We start from the raw sequence: 24,715 nt of genomic DNA on the forward strand, positions 1-24,715 counted from the left end.
TGGAAGGGCAGCCAGTGCTCTTAACCTCTGGACCATCTCAGTCCATCTCAAGTTTTATTTTAAAGTTGAGATTTATCTCATTTGTAAACTGCCCAAGGTTTTGTTTCTAGACTTAATGCTCAAGAAAACATGCTTGAATTCTCTGCAGAAACTATTGTCTTCTGCTGGGTGGCAGTTTAAGTACCTTCTAAAGTCTTAACCAGTTAGAGTTTAGTCTTGTTTGCTCTGTAGTAATTAAACATGCCATTTAAAATTTATAAAAATTTAAAAATTCTTGCATTTAAATATATTTTTACACAACATGAAAGGTGTACTCATATTTTATAGAAAGAAAGAGTATGTTAATATTATGTATTTTGTATCCATTCAAAGTGCTTAGCTCTGGAAGTTTTCAGATTTCCTTTTTTCCCAGATTTTGGGGTGTTTACATACACATAAGGATATCATAGGGAGGGGACCCAAGTCTAAACCATTTCACTTTCACACATACTTTATATACCGGCCTAAAGTAGCTGTGTACAGTGTTTTTAGTGCACCTGAGCCTTGACTGCAACCTCTCATCTGTCGAGGCTGAGGTTTTCCATGTGTGGCATCTTAGCATACAAAAGCTTGGGTTTCACAGGGCTTTCGATTTGGCAGTGTTTGGGATTTAAGATTTTCAGATTAGGCATAGTAAACATCTATTTTCTAAGTATTTTTGAATAATGTCACTTAATAAGCTATCTATTATATTTGACTATTTGATATAGGGATGAAGATATGCAGAGCTTGGCTAGTCTGATGAGTATGAAGCAGGCTGACATTGGCAACTTAGATGATTTTGAAGAAGATAATGAAGATGAGGATGAGAACCGAGTGAACCAAGAGGAGAAGGCAGCAAAGATTACAGGTTGGCTTCACTGACATTGAACTAAATCTGACTTTCTAGTTTGTGACTTAAGTTTTCATTTCTTTTTTAACTCAAATGTGTGTAAGACAGTATGTTTTACATGTGCTTTGTGTGTATATTTCTACCTTGTTTACTTCTGGTCAATCAAATAAGATTCAGTGTCCCTTTGGTTTCAGTTTTCAAAAATCTTACTGTACTTTAAACAGATGATGTATTTTTGTTAATTTTCCAAAAATTAACCTATTTATGGTCTTATCCTTTTGTATAGAGGAGTTAAGTCCTAAAGTATTTGGTCCAAAAAAACCCAAAAACCAAAAACCAAACAAACAAAAAACCCCATGGTTTTATGACCTTATCATAATCAGCATCACTTTGCTCCATTTTATACTTCTTGCCTTGAAATCTTGTCCAATGTTGATATTTGTAAACTGTGTATCATTTGTTTGTCACATGTATTGTTTTATTTTTAGCTCATCTCTATTACTTTCAGTACATCTCTACTAGGTATCATTTGGTTAATCTAGCCTGATAATGTTTGCTTTTTAATAACTATTTGCAGGGCTGTGGCAGTGACTTAGTCAGGAAAATGCCTGCCACATAGCATAACGACCAGAGTTCAGTCCCCGGAAGCTCAGAGATCTGTAATCCCAGTGCTGGAGGGATGGAGAGGAGGGTCTGTGGGGCTCAGTGACCTCGCAAAATCAGTGGGCTCCAGGTTCAGTGAGAGAATTGAGAAAGATACCTAACTTTGGCTTTGGGCCCATACACACTTACACCACACTTGTACATGTACCCACCTGCCTATTCACATACCCAAGTGAACACACACACAGAATTTAAAAAGATTACTCTCCCAATAGCTGACTTAATTTCACTTCTGTTGGTGTATATATAAATATATATGTATGTGTGTATACTTTCAAAATATATATATATATATATATATATATTGAGATCTTTTCTTATTTTTCCCTCTATTTCCCTACATTTTGCCATTCTGATTTTTAATTTTTTACATTATTTTATGTGATGGGTGTTTTGCCTGCATATATGTCTGTACATCACATGCATGCCTGGTTTGATGGAAGCCAGAAAGGGTGTCAGAGTCCCTGGAACTAGAAATTAGAGATGGTTGTGAGTTGCTGTGTGGGTGCTGGGAATTGAACCCCTGTCCTCTTCAAGAGCAGCCAGCACTCTTAACTGCTGAGATATCTCTTCAGCCCCTGACAATTTTCTTTTAATTTAAGCATTTTTTGCTAGAGTAATTTGAATATTGTATGTCCTGTTTTCATTTTAGAATAATAGACTTTAAAATGAATAAACCAAACAGATAAATGAATGAACCTGTGGACCCTTACTAATATTAAAATTAAAACAGAATATGTTATCACTCCTCTTATCAGAAATGCAATATAGTTTTCTTTATCAGTCCCTTCCCTCTATCTCCTTTGGGCTATTATATTTATTTCAGTAGTATCTGTTTTTCCCCCAAATAATAAATGCTGGCATACAATTGCATTTTCTAATGATGGCAGCATCAGCACAATACTTTATTTTTATTGAAAATAAATTCTTTTCCCCAATATAGTATAGTCTGATTACAGTTTTTTATACCCAACTCCTCCATCCTCCTTACTTCCCCCTCCACCCAAATCCACACCTGCTCTTTCTCTCATCAGAGTATAAACAAGTATGTAAAATAGTAACTATAAAAAGTAAAATAAGATAAACACAAATCAAAACGGGACAAAACAGACATGGTGGGGAAAGAAGAGCCCAAGAACAAGCGTAAGAAACACATACAGATGCCGAGGCACACATTTGCACACAGCAATCCCATAAAAGACAAAATCAGAAACCATAACGTATAAGCAGAAGATCTGTAGTGGGAGGGTGAAGCTCACACAGAGCATTGTGAGATACAAACAATCTCCAAACTACCCTCGAGTTTGGTTTGTGTTGGCTCTCTATGCTGGGCCTGGGGCCTGCCCTTGGGTGTGGTTTGTATCCCAGTGAGACTCCATTGGAGAAAACTGATTGTTCCTTTGTGAGCAGTTATCAATTAGCGCTAGCTTCTGGGTTAGGGGGGCTTATGTCTCTTTCCCCTCTCAGCGCTCAGACCCCATCTGGCTGAGACTGGAGTAGGCCCTGTGCATGCTGTGCCTGAGTTCACTGAGCCACTGTCCCTGAGTTCATATGTATCAGTCCTGTCGTATCCACAAGGCCTTGCTTCCTTGATGTTTCCATCCCCCTGGCTCTTTCAATCCCCTCCCCTCCCTTCCGAAGAGTTCTCTGAGCCCTGAGAGGAGGAATTTGATGGAGACTTCCCATTTAGGACTGAGTGTTCCAAGGTCCTCTTATTAGAGAGAGAGACCTTGTACCCTTAACTGCTGAGCCATCTCTCCAGCCCCTGAGAATATTTTGAAATTTAAGCATTTTTGTATAGTAATTTGAAAATTGTTTAGTACAACTAGCACATCTCTAGTTGTGGATCTCTGTATTTGTTCCCACCTACCATAGGAGGAAGTTTCTCTGATAATGGCTAAGCAAGACACTGATCTATGAGTATAGCATAATGTTGGTAGGAGTCATTTTATTGCTATGTTCCTTTAGCAAAAGAACAGTATTTGGTTTGCTTCTGAGTCCGTGGCCTATCTTCTCTCATGTTCTTGACCACCAAGGTAGTGTCAGGCATGGGTTCTAGCTCATGGAGTGGAACTTAATTCCAATTAGATAGTGGCTGGGGGATGCTTTACAACCTGATAAACTTCTATCATGAATATGTACTAAACCTTTATTATCCGTTCATCAGTTGACTGATTGCATGTCCTAGCTGTTGAATAGAGCAGCAAGTATGAGCAAGTGTTGCTGCAGTGACATCCTTTGGCTGCTGGTCCAGCAGTGGTGTAGCAGTTGTCATATGGTCACTCTACTTTAGCTCCTCCACAGTGGTTGCCAGTTTACACTCCCACCAGCAGTAAGTGTTCGCCCTCCTCCACCTCCTCACCAGCATTGGTTATCATTGTTTTCTTGATGACAGTCTTTCTCACTGGGGTTGGATGTAGTTTTAGTTTGCATTTCCCTAGAAACTTTTAAAAAGTACTTACTAGCCATTTGGATCTCGTCTTTTGAGGACTCTGCCAATATATAGTCCATTTTTCCACTGGGTTGTCTGGTTTATGTAGCTGGAGTTTTCCTGCCTGGCCCACAGTCAGGACAAATCTCTCTCACCCGCCAGTCCCACAGCCACTCAGACCCAACCAAGTAAACACAGAGACTTATATATTGCTTACAAACTGTATGGCCATGGCAGGCTTCTTGCTAACTGTTCTTACAGCTTAAATTGATCCATTTCTATTAATCTATACCTTGCCACGTGGCCCGTGGCTTACCGGCATCTTCACATGCTGTTTCTCATCATGGCGGCTGGCAGTGTCTCTCTGACTCAGCCTTCCACTTCCCAGCTTTATTCTCCTCCTTGTCCCACCTACACTTCCTGCCTAGCCAATGGCCAATCAGTGATTTATTTATTGACCAATCAGCAACACACTTGACATACAGACCATCCCACAGCAGGTTTATGTTTACTTCTTTTTGTAGACTGTATTCTAGACATGAATCCTGTCACATGTATAGCTGGTGAAGATCCTGTAGGTTGCCATTTCACTTGAGTGACTTTGCTTTGCTGTACAGAAAGCTTTTGAATTTTACAAGGTTTAATTTGTCAGTTCTTGGCTTTATTCTCTGAGCAAGTGAAATCCGATTCTGAAAGTCCTCACTTTAACTAGATCTTGGATTGTTTTCTCTACCATTTCCTCTAACAGCTTCTGAGTGTCAGACCTTACATTTAGGCCTTTGATCTGTTTGGAGTTGGTTTTTGTAATGGGTGAGAGATAGGCATCTAGTTCCATTCTTCTGCATGTGGATATTTCCTTTTCCCAACACCATATAGGATTAAAGAGGCTGTTTTTATCCAGTGTGGTTTTCAGAATCTTTGGTAAAAACCAGGTAGCTATACATATTTGGGTTTATACCTGGATCTTAATTATATTCTATTGATCTTCACATCTGCTTCTGTGACAGTGCCATACCACCACCACCGCCACCACCACCACCACCACCACCACCACCACCATCATTATTATGGCTCTGTAGTAATAAATTTTGAAATAAAAGTTTTTTTTTAAATAATTTGAAAATCTGGTATGTTATACTTCTGGTGTTATTGTTCAGAATTGTTTTGACTATCAAAAGCTTTTCATGCTTACATATTAATTTTTTATTATTTAGTGTGTGTGTATGGGTGTGTCCATGTGCACTTTCCACAGCATGCTTGTGGAGGTCAGCGGAAAAGTTGTGGAAGCTGGTTTTCTCTCCACTCCTATGTTGGTCCCAGTGATTGAACTCAGGTTGTCAGGCTTGCTCGCAGCTGCTCTCTACTGAGCAATCCCTCTTGTCTCCCATAGAAATTGTAAGATTTCCATGAAAGAATGGTTGTAGAATTTTGGTAAATATTGCAGTGAATCATTAGATTGCTTTTGGTGGGAACAATCATATTTCACAATACTAATTTTTCCAGTCATGAGCATAGGAGACCATTCCATCTTCTGGTATCATCCTCAATTTTCTTCTTCAGTGTTTCAAATTTTGGTTGTAAAGGGTCTTTCTCTTTCTTGATTAGGTTTATGCCAAGGCTTTTTTTTCTTTTTTTTTTTTTTAAGGTTGTGGATGGGTTTGCTTCCCTGATTTCTTTCTTAATGCTTTTATTATTGGAATATGGTAGGGCCACTGATTTTTGTATGTTATTTTTGGGTGTTGGAGAGATAGGTTGACTGCTTTTATAGAGGAGCCCGTTTTGATTCTCAGCACCTACTTGGTGGCTCACAACCACCTGTGACTCCAATCCCAGGGATCGAACTCTTTCCTCTGGCTTCCATTGGCATCAGGCACACACATGGTACCCGACATGTAGGCAAAACACCGACACATACAAAATAAGTCATTTTTTAAATTTCATTTTTAATGTTAATTTTGAATATTAGCACTTGGCAGAAAGTGTTTATCTGCTCTAGGAGTTTGCTGGTGGACTCCATAGGATTACTATGTATATACTCATGTCATTTGCAAATACTACTACTATAACCTTCCTTTCCTGTTTGTATACCTTTTATTTCTTCTCTTGTCTTATAGCTCTAGGTAGACTTCAAGCTTCCTGAGTAGGAGTGGATAGAATGCACACCCTTGTCTTGCTTCTAATGTTTTAGTTTTCTTCCTTTTAGCATGATGTTGACTCTAGGTTTGTCATGGTGTGTATGTCCTTTATTGTATTGAGATATGGTCCCTCTGTTCCTGGTTTTTCATAGTTTTTGTCATGAAGGAATGTTGGATTTGCCTGAGGCCTTTTCTGCATCTATTGAAATAATTGTGTCATTTGTGTCCTTGATCTGTTGATGGAATATGTTACATATGTTGATTTGTATATGTTATAAACATCCCCGAGTCTCTGGAATGAAATTACCTTGATCATGATGATCATTTTGATGTATTCTTGAATTTAGTTTTTAAATATTTTGAGAAATTTGTGTCTCTGTCCATCAAGGAGATTGGTCTGTAATTTTCTTTTTTCATTATTCTTTTTCCTCTGATTTTGATGTAATTTCATAAAATGAATTTGGTAGTTACACTTCTGTTCATTAACTTCTGCCTTCTTCTTCTTCTTCTTCTTCTTCTTCTTCTTCTTCTTCTTCTTCTTCTTCTTCTTCTTCTTCTTCTTCTTCTTCTTCTTCTCAAATGAATTTATTTGTGTGTGTCAGAGGACAAATTGCACGGGTCAGTCCTCGTATGCACCGTGTTGGCGGCAAGCACCTTTACTTGTTATACGCCTCACTGACCTTCTGCCTTGTTCCTGTTACTTCTTTTCATCGGCTGCTCTTGGGTTTGGCTTGTTCTTGTTTTCTTGGAGATTTAAGTGCATCATTACTTATTTATTTGAGATTTCTCTCCCTTTTAATTTGGGCTTTTAGAACTGTGCACTCCTTTCTTTCATTATATCCCACAGGTTTTGGTATGTTTTGTCTTTATTTTCATTCAGTTTAAGAATTTTTTTAATTTTCTTTTTAATTTCTTCAGTTAACCATTTATCATTCAGCAATGTGTTGTCTAATTTCCATTAGTTTGTGTTTTCTGTAGCTTTTCTTGCTGTTGATTTCTAGCTTTATTTCATTGTGGTCAGATAGAATACAAAAGGCTGCTTTCATTTATATTTGTTAAGATTTGCTTTTGTCCTAACATTATCTATTTTAGAGGAAGTTTAGAGCTGCTGAGAAGAATGCAGAGTACTGCAATATTTGGGTGGAATGTTCTGTAGAAACCTGTTAAGTCCATTTGATCTGTGATAGCAGTTAATCAATGACCTGCCTCAGTGGGAGTGGGGTTTGAAATCACCCAACATTGCAGTGTTAGGGTTAATCTGTAGCTTTGTATCTTATATTGTTTTATGAAAATTGATGTATTATAATGTCTTCTTTATGGATTATTCCAGTATAAAGTGACTTTTTATCACTCCAGATTTGCTTTGAGGTCTATTTTGTAGATATTATCTAATATCTAGATGTTAGATAATTTCTAGCCATATATTAGGTTAGCTATACTGGAGTGTTTCATATTTCCATTAGCTGGAATACCCTTTCCCATCCTCCCTCTCTAAGATAGTGTATTTCTTTGAAAGCAAAGTGTGTTTCTTGGATCCTATTTTTAAAATTCAGTCTGCTAATCAGTGTCTTTTCATTAGAAATCAAGACCATTAATATTCTTAGTTATTATTGAAAGACGTGTATTAAGTCCTATCATCTTGTGTAGCTCTTACCAATGTTGTACACACTACTCAGATTCTGTGAAAGTTGGTTCCCGGTTCCTGAGGAACCTACTTTCAGCTTTCTGAGTTCTGTTCAGATCTGATTCAAGACTTTTTTTTCCCAGTCTCACAATATTTTGTTTGTCTGGTTTCAGTGCATAGTCTTGTACCTTCTGGTCTTAGTTGACCAGGGTCTTAGGTTGTGGGCCTGAGGCCACAGCAGAAGTCCTTTGAACTGCTGCCTTGCTCCTGTTCTGTTGGTTGTTATTGCCATAGGGAAAGGACTTCCCCTGGCTTGTCCTGCTGCTATTAATTCTGCTTCAGGTATGATGGCCTTTTCCCTCAGCTGTTGAGAACGTCTGTTACTTTTCGGATTCTCACCTTAGTCCATGGAGGGATTCTGCCCAGCCTCATCTTTGAGAGGAGCACTCTTTTTGTAGATTTGCTAATGGCTTAGAGAAGGGAGCCTTTGCAGCAGTGTCTGGTAATTGACAAAATGTGTCTTCTACAGAGGGTTAATCCATAGCATCTGTCTTTGGACTGATCCAAAATTGTTGCTCTGTTCTGTTTGAGGCAGGCTCTCAAACGAGAACCTTTATTGGAACTGTAGGTGACAGTCCATTCTGTAGAAATGCAATGTCAGTGGATGGACTGGAAAATTTTTAACTACAATAGAAAAATTCCTGAAGTGTAGCATGAGTAACAGACCTTGGCAGGGAGACAGAGCTTTTTGATGAAAAGTTAGTCAGCACTAGAAATTATATCCAGCCTGAAGCAGTCAGGGTTTGCATCTGTACAGCAGCTTCACCGTGCTGGAAGCAGGAGTTGGCAATATGCCCATCTTTGGAATTCACCTTGAGGATTTTGTTTTAAATCTGTCTCATTTGGTTTTTTTGTCTGTCTACTTGCTTGTTGTTGTTGTTTGTTTAATTATTTTTATGATGTCTAGGGATTAAATTCCAGTTCTTCAACATGTTAGGAAAGCCATCTATCACCCCAGCTTCCATGTTAAATTTGTAAATAAATACAAAACAAGAAGGAAAAAAAGTGCCTATGTAAATGACAAGATCCTATTTAATAAACCTCAACAAAGTCAAGGCCAACTAAAGCATTTTATATGAAACAGTATTGGGGGAACTCAAAAATTATAAAGACCCCTTGTTGATAAAGATCATCATCATCTATTTAGACATTCAGATTTACGTGGCCTAAATAGACCAAACTTAGCATTGGATTTACTTAAAAGGATATTATATAGGAAACAGTAAATCATTTCGTTCCATTCTTTGTCCTCTACCAACCAGTGACAACTGGGTACAAAGAGACAAGATGCATGTAGTTAGCAGCAGGTTTTGTTATTGTTGTTGTTTGCCTAAAATTCCTTGTGCTGCATAGGAACCAGTGTCTTTTTCAGTGGTTTGGTAAATATACCTTACAAAGTCCACCGACAGTGCAAGGCCAGTTCTTCTCCACATCCAGAGAAGAAGAAGCTTTAGTCTTCTACCAGATGCACATTCTGAGTCCTACCATCCATATGCGGCATATCAGGCAGGAGTCATTTTTACCATAAGCAGTGTTGCCTGGGGTTTGTTAATCCATAGTTGATAAAGTTAATTTGGGAGAAGGAAGAGAGAATGACATATTGGCTACCTTCAGGGGAAAAGACTCCTAACAGCACAGATGGTAGCAGAGGAGATACCACTTAGAGATTTGAAGCACCAGAATTGATAATGGTATGACTCAGCCTTATGAGATTAAATGTCCTACTTCCCAGGACTCTGAGTAAGGAGAAGTAGGTCTCTCACCTTTGATTAGAAGGTTCCTTAGGATCAACAGAAGATTCCCATTAGAGAATACACCTGTTAAGTTGCTTATTTTTACCTGAGTATCTACTACCAGTACCCAGGATGTTCATATGCAAAATCATAGCATTTCTGTGCAATATGTAACATGAGAAATTAAATAGCCATGTATTTTGGAAGCCCATTTAGAGGACAGGAAATTTTTGAGACCCAAACTTATTATGTAGTTATAACGATAAGGAAGTAAGGATAGAAACAGAAAAATGGGGCAGTTCTGACTTATATTTTCAGTTGTGAACCTAGCCTTTAGCTGCTGAGCCATCTCTCCAGCCCAATTCTGACTTCTTGAGCCAGAGGGTTTATAAAGTAAAACTATTTTTAAAGAAGTTAGAATGGCTGGTGATAGAAAAGCTGTAATTAGCTTAGTGAGCATGAGGCCCTATATTCAATCCCCAAACTGAAAATAAATACATCAATTTAAAAAATCATTAAAAAGGAGTTGGAAATCCCGAGAGGAGAGAAAGAGCAGGGATGTCTCCACGTTGTTTGGAACTGGGCATGTTACCGTGGAGAACAGTAGAAGTAGCAGAAGGTAAACTACACATCCATTGTAGTTTCCATTGCACTTATACCCTAGTTCTACCTCACTTGTCTTAGTGACAGCTGAGCATTTAGCTTCCCTGCCTTCAGTGTGCAAAGAAGACTCTGCTGATCCTGAGAAGCTGTTTGATGGGGTGGAGTGGGAGTGAGGAGCCCAGGAAGAAGCTAGAAACTTAAGATTTTGGAAGAGCTTGTAGAAACTAAGTATCAGTATGATTTCTCTAAGGGTGTATTCTAGTAATTCAAGGTTAGTTTAACCATATTTACAAAATAAAGAAAAAATCATATATTCATCTTAATAGATGCAGGAATGAGTACTTGACAAAATTGAACACCATGTTTCTCAGCAAAGTTTTAATGGTGTGGTATTCCTTCACTTTGATAAGGGAACCCTTACCTCTTGACTGGAACTGGGACAAGCATGTTTACACTCACTACTTCTGTGCCACCTTGCATTAGAATACTGATTTGTTACATAGCATATGAGATTGGTATAGGAACAGAGATGTTGTTTTACATATAAACAATGAACATATGGAAACTAGCATAATCCCATTTAAAACAGAAGTTTGAAAAATATCTACGGATTACTTAGAAATAAATTAGTGAAAGATGTAAAAGACCTTTATAGCACTATAATACAATATTGAAGGTAATAAGAATAGTTTCAATAAACAGAGAGTTAGTTCTGTATTCATAGATTTGAGAATCAAAATTATTACTTTTCCCTAATCAACCTATAAATTCAAGGCCAGTTATAATCCTAGCAGGGCTTAAAGCAAACCCAGAAAATTGATTTTAAAATAACAAAGTATTTTATTTATTAAAATATTTGCGATTTATTAAAATATTTGATATTTTTAAATATCAAAATAAAATATAAAATTAAAAAGTTGATTTTAAAATATACAAAGGACCTGAGAACATATAAATCTACGGGGGGTGAGGGGAAATACAACAAATTAATAATAATTATAGTAAAACCAGCTTTAAGATTATTGTAAAGATTTAATAATCAAGATAGCATGGTTTTGCCATAGGGCAGATAAATAGATCAGCAGGATTAACTATTGAGAGTTGCATCTCCCAGTCAGCCATGTCATTACAAGGATGAGCAGCCAATACTTTGCAGTGTGCTGTGTTGGTAAGCTGTGACATGTGGTAATTTAGGTTAAGTTCATTTTGAATATACAATGGCTTTATGGAAATTTAAACTCATTGGAAGTCAAGGACCATCTCTAATAGCCATGAAACAAAAAATTAATGAATTAGATTTTTATTAAAATTAAATCTTACTAGATAGAATATTAAGAAAATAAATGAATAATTCATAGATTAGAAAACAGTAGTCAAGTCTAGAATAGCAACCCTTGCTTCCAGTTCCAGCATTGGGGAGGTAAAGGCAGGAGGACAAGTTTGAGGACAGTCTATACTGCACGAGTCTCTATCAACAAAACCAACTAAATGAAAACAGCAGTAGCTATGAAACATATATCTAATAATTTCCAGAATAGAGTTGTTTTTTAAATTTTCCATGCAATACATTTTGATCATATTTATCCTCCCCCAACCCTTTTTAGATCCTTCCCCTGTTCCTACAGTAAAGTCTGTTTTGTGTTGGCCAACTGGTCATGAGCATGAGGGCTGCCCTGGAGTATGGTTTATATACTCAGCGTTACTTCATAATGAAAACTGATTTTCCCTCTCCTGGAAGCTATCAGTTGCCAAAAAGCTTCTTGGTTAGAGATAAGATTTGGTTTCTGTTTCCCCTTTTGTGTTCTGGGGTTTTGTCTGGAGTTCATATGGGCATCAGCCCTGTTGTGTCGGGAAAATGCTGTTTCCTTGGAGTCATTCACCATCTCTGTACTCTCTTCTCCATAGTTGGCTGAGTTTTCAGGGGAGTGATGTGAGAAAGACCAGTTAGGATTGCATGCTCTAGAGTCTCCCACTTTCTGCACGTTGTCCAGTTGTGGGTCTCTATGTTAATTATCCTCTGCTGCAAGAAGTTTCTTCAGTGAGAATGGAGTACAGCACTCATCTATGGGTATAGCAATATGTTATTAGGAGTCATTTTATTCCTAGGCTCACTTAGGAGAATAACAGTAGGTTTTCCCTTACAGCCCATTACCTGTGCAGTCTCACGTTCTTGGTTTCATTAACAGTGTCAATCAAATACAGGTTCTGTCTCATGGAGCAGGCCTAAAATCCAATGAAAACAAGTGGTTGGTTACTCCTCTATCATTGTGCCACTGCTGCACCAGTGAGTATTCTGCTGAGGCCTGTAGAGAAAACTATCAGCCATATAACAAGTCTACCTACGCTGACTCTGTTCTGCTTAGAGGGTGCAGGACTCCTTATGGGAAGTCCACTGAAAGAGCAGATGCCTAGATACATCCCTTGTTCAAGTCTTCTCGACTAAAATAACAAATACATGGAAAAAACAACCTTATCCATCATCTGACTGCAGTGAAATACGCTGCTGAGTATAGTCAGTCCATACAGAGTGCAGTCAAATCCAGGACCATGAGAAATTAAATTAGTTGCTTTAAGACACCAGATTTTTGGGTGGTGGCTTAAACCACATTTCTAAAGATAAATGAAACATTATAGATGTATGCATGTATTACATACACATATACACATACATGTAAACGTGTATATATATATATATATATATATATATATGTAGGTATTTATACTTATATACACATACAAATATTATACATGGAGATAAATATATAGATAAGTAAAGCACACTTTTTCTATAATTAAAAATAAAATAGATCTTTTATCTCTGTGCCTTAATAAGTATGATGTGAAGTGTGATGATTCTCATTCATTCCTTCACGAAATAAAACTTGCTCCATACAATAAGAACAATGTTAGGTGTTAGAAATATAAGATGACCATGACATAGACAGCTGTTAAATTCCATCTTTTATATTTTAAGTATATAAGGGTATTTTCTACGTTCATTATGTGAATAGCACTCAGCGCACATTTGAGAATTCTCTTCATTTATGCATGTTCTTAAGCCAAGAAAAAGGGAGGATTGAGAGTGGGGAAAGAATGAAGCTGGCAATTGGCCCCTAGGGGATACAGTAGTTAGAGGCAGAGTAAATCTTAGAAGTCACCACAGGATTAAAGAAAAAGGAGATATGGTGTCCTAAAAGGGGAACATATTTTCATGGTGTGAATGATTATTTCTGCTTATTCAGAAGTCAAATAAAACCCAGAATTTATCCGGAATTGCCAATTAGAATTTACATTGGTGAGAGCCAGGCATGGTGGCACACACATGCGGTCTCAACACCCAGGAGGCTAAGGCAGGAAGACCACTGCAAATTCAAGACAAGCGTGGGCTACATAGTGAGACCCTGACTCCGAAACACACAGATACACACAGACACATGCAGCCTCAGAGCAGTTAGGAGGAGAGTAAAGGTGTGTGTGGGGAGGGGGTGACGGGAGCTTACAGTTAGTTGAAGGCTGAGGACAGGTGAACATTTCCAGCCTACTGGGACTGGAGAGATGGCTTCACAGTTAAGAGCACTTGCTTGCTGTTCCAAAGGACTTAAGTTCAGTTTCTAGCACCCAAATCAGGCAGCAATTCATAACCACCTGTGACTCCAGCCCCAGGGTATTCAACATACTCTTGTGGCTTCTGGGGGTACACCCACACATACACACCCACACATACACACACACACACACACACACACACACACACTCTTAAGAAAATTCACAGATGTCTATGTTTTGAAGGTGAGCTATTTGAGATTGAGAGAGACTTGCCAAACGAACATGGAATAAAGGTTGAGGGGCTTCTGTTTGAGGGTGGGGGAACAACTTAATCATATATCTGAACCATTGGGAGGGGAGTTGGAGAGGGGTGTGATGGAAGGTGTAAGGAGAATGCATGCTCAGTAGCCGCTTGTCTGCCCAAAGCAGCCTCTGCCTGCCTTCCCCATTATGGTTTGCCTTGGGACTGAAAATAGCATTACTAAACCTGTTAGATGTATCCATAAATCAAATATTTACAGGCTTAGCCTTTGAGGAAAGTGACATCTTTTTGACCTTGATCTTTGCCAGGAAGTTGAAGTGTTACTATTCTGGACTATCTTAAAGTAAGATATATTGCTGCTGAATCTAGTTATGCTCAGAGAAGAACGAGGATGATGCAGGATTCTCAGGAACGCCTGAGCTCTAGGCCGTTTATCCTTTCCTTTAATTCACCCTACAGGGTTTCTTAAAAGGAGACAGCCACTTACTCCTCATGCTGCCTCCCCATTCTCCCCTTTTCAGTGTGATAATCTGTTGGTCAATTTCTATCTTTTTAAAATTTCTAACAGTAAAGCGAAGTCCCAGCCTCCTTGGCCCTTGCTTCGATTGCCCGTCCTGATTTCGTCTCCCTCAGCTGCAGCAGTGTGAAGCAGGGAAGACCAGTGCACTGCTCCAGTGCTTCTCTGTGACTATCGCTCCATTTGAGCAGCAGTGTGGGGGGAATTTCCCCGTACCATGACATAGCATTGTTAACATTTTCTAAGTATGTAAATTCTCAGCACAATAAGGCCTTAATATATAATAAAGTATTGCATAAATGTACTGGGCCACAGTGATATGTTTCCTGGGAACATCTTCCATTAAAAAAAAAATCCAATAACTTTTTGTTGCAAATCTTACTGCAGTTTTTAACTTTTTCCATTATAAAAAGAAACATTTATTATAGGTGATTTGGAGGAAAGAAACAAGTTATCAGAAGAGTAACTGTGTAACAAAGCTAAGTATTTCAGGCTCCAGACCCACAGAGCAACTGCCAGTTGGAGTGTTTTCATGGGAAGTATCACAGGTTGTTCCCAGCTAAGTAGCTCTGGTACCAATGCCAGGCTCCTCTCTGCAGTGGCCCCAAACACCAGCCGGTTTGTAAAGTGTGCATTGCATCTTACATTGGCTGCCCACAGCTCTCGGAGCAGAGTTCATGTTTTCCAGTTGGATCACAGAGGTGTTCATGATTGAACATTTGCCAGCCTCAGCACATTGCACTCTCCACCCCTGGCATGAGCCCCACACACCCTAATTCCTGGAGTATGTCAGGTTCCCTTTGTCTCCCTTTATGCTCATGGAATGTCCCCCATTTTTTTTGTTTTGTTTTATGGTACTAATAATAATATCTTTCATCTTGTGTTAGCTCAAATGTAAGTAAAATCCCAGGTAGTGGTCTAACCTTCGACCACCTCTTCTGGTTTCACTGAGTGGTCAGTGTGACCTCTTAGGTAACACTCATCATATGGTCAGTGCCACCTTGCTCCTCCGCCTTCCCCTAAACATAAGTGCTAGCTCAGGAAGTAGAGGTATTTGATTAAAAAGTGCTGCTGCTTTGAAGATTTAAAAATTTTGGATTAACATTTATTTATATTCATATACAGAACATTGGTATAGATAATCATGATTACCTTTCCATTCCATTAATATGAGAAAAAAATTCTAGAAGCAAAAGTTTTAGGATTTACTTAAGCTTAGGATAAATCCATGAGGCTTGAAAGGACAGGACAATTTGCCATCATAGAAAACAATTGCTTTGTGTTGTTAATGAAGAAATGATCACCATTGATTTTAAATATTACCAAAAGCATGCTGAGAGGGAGGAAATATTTGAAACATTCAGAAAAGTTATGATGTAAATAATATAGTTTTATGGGAGACTCATTTTGATAAAATTTGAACATACTCGATATTGTACCTAAAACTCCATGGAGCAGTATTCATATCTGAAATCGATGGCTAAACCCATGATTCTTGAGGATTTTACTACGATCTTATTAGATGCTTAATTAGTAGTGGATTTATCCTCTTCGAGATTAGATTTATAAACTTAAAATAATTTAAAATGCCTTAGCTATATAAGGAAAACTGTAAGCTTTTGAGTCTATTTAAAATTTTTTCAATGAAGTAATCACACATTTGGAAATATAGGCAAATAAACAATACTAATATACAAGATGAACTACACATTAACAAAGCACCACAGGCTGTTTGTGAGGATTGACTGATAATATATGTAAAGCCTTACTGCTTAATATATTTTAGCTGCTAGCAGTATTTCTTTTTTTCATTACTCATTTTTTAAAGTTAAAAATTCATCATTTGCAAAGTTATGAAATGACCCAACTGGCAATGAAAGCAGTCAGCAGTGGCTAGTAAACACTTGGACATTGCTGCTCTCCAACGCATGCTTTCACAGAATCGCTCTTACGAAGGTTAGCAGGCAGGAAAGGGTGTATTTGTGAATGAATTTTCCTACTGAACTGCCATTACCTGAGTTCCGGAGTAAGACTTACAGCCATTAGCCCAGTGGGCTGAGGAGATGGCTCAGTGCTTTAGAGCAGGTGCTCATTCTCCAGTGACCGAGTTGCCCAGCACCACGTTTGGAGGCTCCCCACACCCATGTGGTGTAACTCCAGGTCCAGGGTGTCTGACACTCTCTTCTGGACTTTGTGGCCTTTTGCACTGACTTGTGTGCTCTCCTGTGCGCGCGCGCGAGCACACACACACACACACACACACACACACACACACACACACACACAAAACTAAAATTAGTGTTCAAATTTTTTTCTTGAGTATTTTTAGCACAATAAGGATTAGAAGCATGACTTAGTGGGGAAGGGTGCTTGCTGCCAAGCCCAGGGTCTGAGTTTAGTTCTAGGGACGCACGTGATAGAAGAGAGCCAACTCCTGAAATTTGCCCTCTGACCTCCACCAGGCATACCATGACATCTACCCTGCCCCCATAAAGTAAATAAATGTAATAAAGTTTTTATTTTTTAATAATTTATTTATGTTATGTGCATTGGTGCTTTGCCTGCATGTATGTCTGTGTGAGGGCGTCAGATCTTGGAGTTACAGACAGTTGTGAGCAGCGATGTGGGTGCTGGGAATTAAACCTGGGTCCTCTGGAAGAGCAGTCAGTGCTCTTAACCGCTGAGCCATCTCTCCAGTCCCCTAAACATTTTATTTTTAAGTATGAGCATGATAACATAAAGAAAAGTATTTTTTAGTCAGACACAAGGTTGCCCCTTTTCACTGCTATTCAGATAGGGTCAAGAGTTGAGCTGTGTTTAATTGTGTTTATTCCGTGTTTTCAATAGTTTATTTTCACTATCCAAAGCAGTTTTACTCATACAAAATATATTTTCTCATTTGGATATAGGAAAATGATAAGCTTATTGATTTTTCCATATTAATTTTGTTCAAAGACCTAAAACATTTCTGAAAGTCTAATATTCTGAGAGTCACTCATTAAGTATGCTTCAGTATTTCATTAGTGTCTTATAGAATGTAAATTCTCTAGGGACAATACAATGTCTGTTTCTTTTTATTCTTGTGTCCCAAACAGAAGCCTTGGTACAGACTGACAAGTAAATATTTGTTCAAAAAATAAGTGCACAAAGGCAATCCTATTACAAACATGTATTCTTTGATTTGGTTCAAATAAACTGTATTGCATACTTAGATTTATAGTGCTAAAGAACAGTGGTATTGATATTAAATTAAAACTGCTGTGTATTTCCTTTCCCTCCATTTCCCACAAAATGGTCTGGATCTGTTTTGTATATAACATTTTCCTAGGCTTAGGTTTGGAAATGCCAAGGACTAAACAGGTGACCCCAGTGAAGCCTTTTTATTTTGCTTATGATTCATGTATAAAAAGAATTTTCACATACCAAGTGAGTTCTGTGGTTTTCTTCTCTATCCTTCTCTTTGGGCTCTCTCTCCGGGGGTAGATAGCGTTACCTAAAACAGGTGCTGTAGGAGGAGATAGCAGCTACTTCCTGCTCAATCCTTCCTTGCTGATTTTTAGCATAGTCAAGCATGAAGAATTTCTTTGTACTTTATTCAGATAGATATAGTCTTAAAATCTTTTATTTAAATTAAGAATTTTGCAAGACAAATAGTGACTGACTCTCTGAAGGTGTTTATTGTTGTTTTGTAAGTTTTCCAAATCCGGTATAAACGTTTTAACATTATTTATTGTTACTGTTTTGTGTTTATTAACATAGTGATTATGATACTAATAAAAATGTTAACAGTAAAATATGATTGCAATGATGTCCAGTTATTTACCTTTGTTATAGTTCATCAAAGTAACATTTCTGAATATATCTATTGATTAATCTCACCCCTCCTGTCTGTTTTTGATAACAGCATGCTTCTACTGCTCTTTAGTGAAGTGCCCTGACCTTACATTTGTCTTGACTGGCTTCTGTTTACAGAGATTGTAAACCAGTTGAATGCTCTGAGCAGCTTAGATGAAGATCCAGATGACTGCATAAAGCAAGCACATATGCCTTCAGCTAGATCAGCCAGTTCCTCTGAAGGTCTAAAGCTTTACTCCTCCTGCTTCTGGTGCCTGTTGCCTGTGACTTGCTACGCCCTGACTGTCTGCTGAGCTGTCAGCTTTGTCCTGTGTCATTTCTTGAATGTTCTCTGTGGTAATTTGTAGTGCACCACCAGGCAACAAGAGAACAGACCTTATCCTAACAAGTTTGTTAGCAGAGTCTTGATAGGGGTTATTCTAATCGCCTCCTGAGTATTCTTAATCACATGATATGTTACCTCTTTATTGAACGTACTGTTATACATACACTTAGTATTTGCATCTATAGCTGTTTAAAAGACTTTTTCTACAAGTCTGTTCAGCACTCAAAAATCAAATTTAGTTGACATAGAAAGTTTCTTTACTATAGTTCATTTTCTGATGTAATTCCCATGTTAAATTTGTTCCTTTTGGTTTATTTTCAAATGTTGGTGTACTACAAAATACTTGAATGGCATTCTGCCACTCATAAAATGCTATCTTATTATTTGCAGGTATTATTAATGTGAATTTTAATATATTGAAGTATTTCACGAATTACCAAAACTTATGATTCATTATAACTGCAATGAACTTCACACATGTATTTATTTCAGAACTTATCAACACACTTAACTTTTTGGATGACTCACAAAAGGACTTGGCCACTGTGAATACAAATCCATTTGATGAACCTGATGTAACAGAATTAAATCCATTTGGAGATCCTGACTCAGAAGGTAACATGTTTGTCTACGCCCTTACTTTGCAGTGAAGTGGACCCTAATGACATATTGCTATACTCACAGATCAGTGCATCGCTCCACCTTTGCAGAGGAGCGTCTGCTCGTAGATAGTAACCAAGGGACCTTTGTAGAGTTGAGTTTTCATGAGCTGTGAGGGCATAACAATTTTTTCTCACAGGTGATTGTTTATATTATTATTGCATTTAATACCACTTGCAGCTGATAATTTATTAATCCTTTCTATCAGTTTGACCAAAAAAAATAGTAAAGGTCTAATGTTGAGATAACAGTATTTTACTTAGTGGTTATACTAAAGCCTCATTGATGGGCAGATCACATGAAACTGTCGTGTGGGACCTGCTGATACTGAGCAGAGGTGGGTGCGTTCTGTCTGCATTTAGTTGTTTCTTCCTGGTGTCCAGGGCATCCAACATGCAGCCCCTTCCAATTGCATGTCTCTGGCTGAGAATCAGTAGTGGGAGTGAATTGTATGTATGTGATAAATAACATGGAGGAGAGAAGGAAGAACCACAGCCTTCCCTCTCTCTCTCTCTCTCTCTCTCTCTCTCTCTCTCTCTCTCAAACACACACACACACACACACACACACACACACACACACACACACACACACACACTCCTATTTTGTAAGGAATAAATCGAAAGGTTTCCCCCCAAGTCATTTTTCTTTTCTTTTTCCTTTAAATTTTATTTATTCATTTATTTATTATTCTTCTCTCATGTAGTACACCTGGACCACAGTTTCCCTCCACCTCCCCTCTCCCCCATATCCATTCCTCCTCCATTTCCCTTCAGAAAAGAGCAGGCCTCCCAGAGATGTCAGGCAAGCATGGTGTAAGGAGTTACAATGAGCCCGGGCACATCCCTCCTATCAGGGCTGGACGAGGCAGCCCAGGAGGGGGAAGAGGGTCCAAGAAGCAAATCATTTTTCTTACCAAGTCATTTTAAACTTAATGCTTGAATAAGGGCTGTTGAGGAAGTGAGACTGCTGTTTAATTAAACTCCTTGCTCAGAGTAAATGCCAGAACGACCGACTGCTGTTGACTTCCTTTTGACTGCTCTAGTGCATGCGACTGTCAGGATGGAAGCAGAATCTCAGCGTCAGGACTCGCTCCTTGGCCAGTGTCATTTTACGATCCTCTCTCTCCCATTGCTTTCTCACTGCGCTCCAGAGTAGTCAGTTTAAATTACTGAGATTTAATTTTGTTTGTGAGCCATAGATTATGAACATATTTAAGATATTAATAAATGGTACAGTAAATTTGTAGTAAGTCTCAGAGGCGATCCGTTCAAGCACCACTTTATATAGATTAGATCACTAAGGCTCGAAGGAGTGAAGTGATGTGAACTTGTGGTAAATGGACATGTCTCTTTTTGACCACACATGTTGCTTTGGATTATGTATTGCATAGATTTGAGTATGTATGTTCAAAAAAATGTTATGAAAGTGTTTCAAGATACCAGCATTTGGGCTTTTCATTTCAAAATTAAATATGTAACTTTGCTAAATATATGTGAAGCCACTTTGTGGAAAGAGTAGTCACATAATGTATCATGTGATAACATGTAAGAGTGTTGATTTCTGTTTGGAAATGGTAAGCCAAGCTTGTAATTGTATGTATAAAGATAATAAAATATGTAGCATCTATTATTCTCTTTACTGTATGCCACTAGAAATTTTGGAATAAGTATTTCCTAGAAATAATTATCTACGGATTCAAATTTGTATACTCAATAAACAAGTGTTTGTGGAAGAAAAATATATTGTAGTATAGATTATTTTTACAGTTTTAATTCTTATTCATTTTTTTTTAACTATCTAATGTTTCAGTGACCCATTTAAAAGTTGTTGTGTTTGTTACTGTTCATGTGAAATACCCTGAAGTTCTTTGTGGCTGGCTGTTGTTGATAAATTGAACACTGTAGTTTGCCTACTTTTTATATATATAAAAAGAATGTCTCATTCTTTGAGAATTTCATATGATATATTTTGAACATGTATTTTCCATCTTCCAGCTCCTCCCAGATCATTTCCATCTCCTTACCTACCCAACCTCATGTTCCTTTTCTGTCTGAGAAACAAACACACATGCATTGTAGAGTCCAGTTTGTGATAGTGTGCCTACTTCTTTGCTTCGGGTTTTATAACTGATACTCAGATCAGTTTCTATAATTGTTATCTTTTGTTTGGTTTTTAGAGACAGGATTTCTCTGTGTAGCTTTGTAGCCTATCCTGGAACTCACAGAGCTCCACCTGCCTCTGCCTCCTGAGTGCTGGGATTAAAGGCGTGCACCACCATCCAGCTATAATTATTCTATTGAAAGTAGAAATGAAAGTTTATTTATGTGGACCAGTTTTCAGTTGCATAAGCATTTGTGCTCTGAAATTTATTAATAAAAAGTTGAGGAGCAAAGACTTTGCATGTTCTCTTTCCATATAGAGAACAGAAAATGCTTTCTTTACATTATAATAGAAATCATAGTAGTGTTTGATATTATGATGATGTTACAAAAGATATCAAGTTGAGGTTGGACCTAGCTCTTCCCCCTCCATCAAGGCTGGGCAGGGTAATTCAGCATGGGGAACAGGCTCCCAAAAGCCAGCTAGGCATCAGGGACAGGTCCTGATCTCAGTGCAAAGACAAAATAAGTTTTCTAGGCTAGTTTCTAAAATATAAGTTGTTTGACCATAAATTATAAAAATTTCAAGCTGAGCCTGCAACACGGTAGATTGTGTCTACAGTAACAAGTACTTGGGAGGCAGAAGCAAGGTCACTTCAACCCAGGAGATTGAAGCTGGCTTGGCCAGTAAAATCCTTCCCATTTCAGAAACATAAATGGTGCTGGAGAGATGGCTCAGCAGGCAAGCACGTCGTATTACTGAATAGGAGGCCCTGAGTTTAGTTCCCAGTGCCCATGTAGCAGCTTGTAACCTTTGTTTCTGACCTCCAAGGGCACCAGGCATACAAGTGGTGTGTGTGTGTGTGTGTGTGTGTGTGTGTGTGTGTGTGTGTGTGTGTGTGTTTATATACATAGACATGCATTAAGGGAAAATAGTCAACTACATAAAATACAAATGCATTACTCTTCTATAGGGGGAGGGGCCACAGCACCAGCTCAGCAGATAAAATGCTTGCTGTGCAAACACGAGGACCTGGGTTCAGATCCCAGCACCTGCACAAGCCCCCCCCCCAGTTCAGACCCCAGCACCTGCACAAGCCCCCCCTGAGTTCAGACCCCAGCACCTGCACAAGCCCCCTCCCAGTTCAGATCCCAGCACCTGCACAAGCCCCCCCCAGTTCAGATCCCAGCACCTGCACAAGCCCCCCCAGTTCAGATCCCAGCACCTGCACAAGCCCCCCCAGTTCAGATCCCAGCACCTGCACAAGCCCCCCCAGTTCAGATCCCAGCACCTGCACAAGTCCCCCCCAGTTCAGATCCCAGCACCTGCACAAGCCCCCCCCAGTTCAGATCCCAGCACTTGCACAAGCCCCCCCCCCAGTTCAGATCCCCAGCACCTGCACAAGCCCCGCCCCCTCCGGGCATGGGGGAGGCAGAAACACGGAGTTCCAGGAAGTCATTTCATTTTTAGATGTCCTGGAGAATTTTTTCGAAGTAATAATTGATTAAATTGCTTGAGATGTTACTTATAAGACAAGCCTAGTTTTCTTTATTGTAGTTGTGGCAGTGGTAACAGTTGAGGGGCAGAGGTCAACTTAGTTATTTCTTCTATTGTTCTCCGTCTTATTTTTATTTTTTATTTTATTCTCCTGAGCTTACAGTTTAGGCTAGAGTGTCAGTCCCTGGGATCTGCCTGTCTCCAGTGCCCAGGCCCCACACACCCGGGGTTATCTATTAAGACTGCCATGTGGACGGTGGGGATCTAAACCCAGGCCCCAGGCTTATACACAAGCACTCCCAACTGAGCCTTCCAGTTACTTTTCAGAATTCCAGTAATGGATTTTCTGTTTTCTCCTAAAATATATTGTTAAGAGTTTTCTGGCATAATTTAAATTATGTTTAATATACTATATTTTTTGACTTGCTCCACTCTGGAAAATCCTGATTTTTTACCACCAAAACTGTCTTCAATCCTGTTTTCAAATTAAAATTTGAGTGTTTTAAAAGGGAGTTTAATATAGCACATTTGTGAGCTTACCATCATGATTTCATTCTCCCTCTTACACTTTTTCTCTTCAGAACTGAGGACTGGACCTAGGACTTGTGTGCTTGCTAGGCAAGCTTTCTACCAGTAAGCTAAATCCCCGGCCCTACCAAGCATGCGTTAATACAGCATTTCAGTTTGGATTTCCTTATGCTATTCTTGTTGATTAGATTCAAGATTATTGGCTCTGAAAGACTGAGGTTAGAGCTGGATAGGAAATAGCTTAGTGGTAGAATATACAAGGCCCTGTCTTCATCCCCATGTGCTCTCCCCATCAGTGATGTACATGAGTATATGTTGTATACAGTCAGTCCAGAGTAAATGTTTTGATACCTACCTAGATGGTATATGCTGGTATAGCTACCAAGTATAATTTTTTAAAAAATAATCCATTTTTATGTTCTTTTAAAAATCAAATTTACTGTGCTTCAATTTGGGATGGCAGGCTCTTGTAGTGAGAAAAACAGTAATTCTGCACTCCCAAGTAGTTTAAAACTTCCGAAGTTTATATGCTATCACACTAGTATTAGACATTCAAACGCTGTCGTGAGGAAGACTGGAGAGAACGCAGAGGTTAAGAGCCTCATTTCATAGCACCCATCTCAGGATCTCACTTGTATCTCCAGCCTTAGGGGATCTGATTCAGGTGCACAAATCCGCCTGCACACACATACACAGACATTGCATAATTTAAAACAAAACCAGTCTTTTTAAGGCTGCCACGAGACAGTAGCAATCTAAAGAGGCAGTGTTTAAGAGGGCTTGTCCTAAGGAAGTAGCAGAAATCCTACAACTTAGGTTTTGTTGGGCTTCAGGGTTCCTAGCTCTTCAAAAATATACTCGTGTTTCATTGTTGCTTTTGTACTCACTGAACCTCATAGTTCATTAATTCAAGACAGCCTGTTTTTGACAGCCTTCAAAATGTCAGATGCTGTTAATTTAACCTGCCTTTTGCTGTTGTTTTATAGAACCAGTCACTGAAACAGCGTCACCTAAAAGACCAGAAGAATCTTTCTATAATAACAGCTGTAATCCCTTTAAAGATGCGCAGACTCCACAGCATGGGAACCCATTTGATGAGCCTGAAACCTGTGTCATGTTAAAGGATTCTCCACCCCAGTCGACAAAAAGAAAAAACCTGAGACCTGTGGACATGAGCAAGTACCTCTATGCTGACAGTTCAAAAAGTGAAGATGAGTTGGATGAGTAAGCACATTTATTTTCTTTTGCTATGACCACAGCTTAGCCTACATAGTAACTGAAATATAACCTTCCAAAATATAA

General features: G+C 38.7%; 1 protein-coding gene across 9 annotated transcripts in view; it reads left to right on the top strand.

The window, feature by feature from the left end:
* The window catches only part of Ehbp1 (EH domain binding protein 1), a 288,954-nt gene that overhangs the window by 118,796 nt on the left and 145,443 nt on the right, over positions 1-24,715 (top strand). For 4 of the 9 annotated variants that reach the window (XM_052734711.1, XM_052734710.1, XM_052734712.1 and 1 more), the window contains exons 7-10: positions 750-889; positions 18,418-18,522; positions 19,118-19,240; positions 24,400-24,637. In XM_052734711.1, the coding sequence (XP_052590671.1) occupies positions 750-889; positions 18,418-18,522; positions 19,118-19,240; positions 24,400-24,637 (606 nt within the window). The remainder of the gene's footprint in view (positions 1-749; positions 890-18,417; positions 18,523-19,117; positions 19,241-24,399; positions 24,638-24,715) is intronic. The other 5 variants (XM_052734717.1, XM_052734718.1, XM_052734715.1 and 2 more) reach the window with 2 other exon arrangements.

This window comes from Peromyscus californicus, unplaced genomic scaffold (genome assembly GCF_007827085.1).
Source record: "Peromyscus californicus insignis strain IS unplaced genomic scaffold, ASM782708v3 Scaffold_13__1_contigs__length_99412109, whole genome shotgun sequence".
NCBI classification, from domain to species: Eukaryota; Metazoa; Chordata; class Mammalia; order Rodentia; family Cricetidae; genus Peromyscus; species Peromyscus californicus.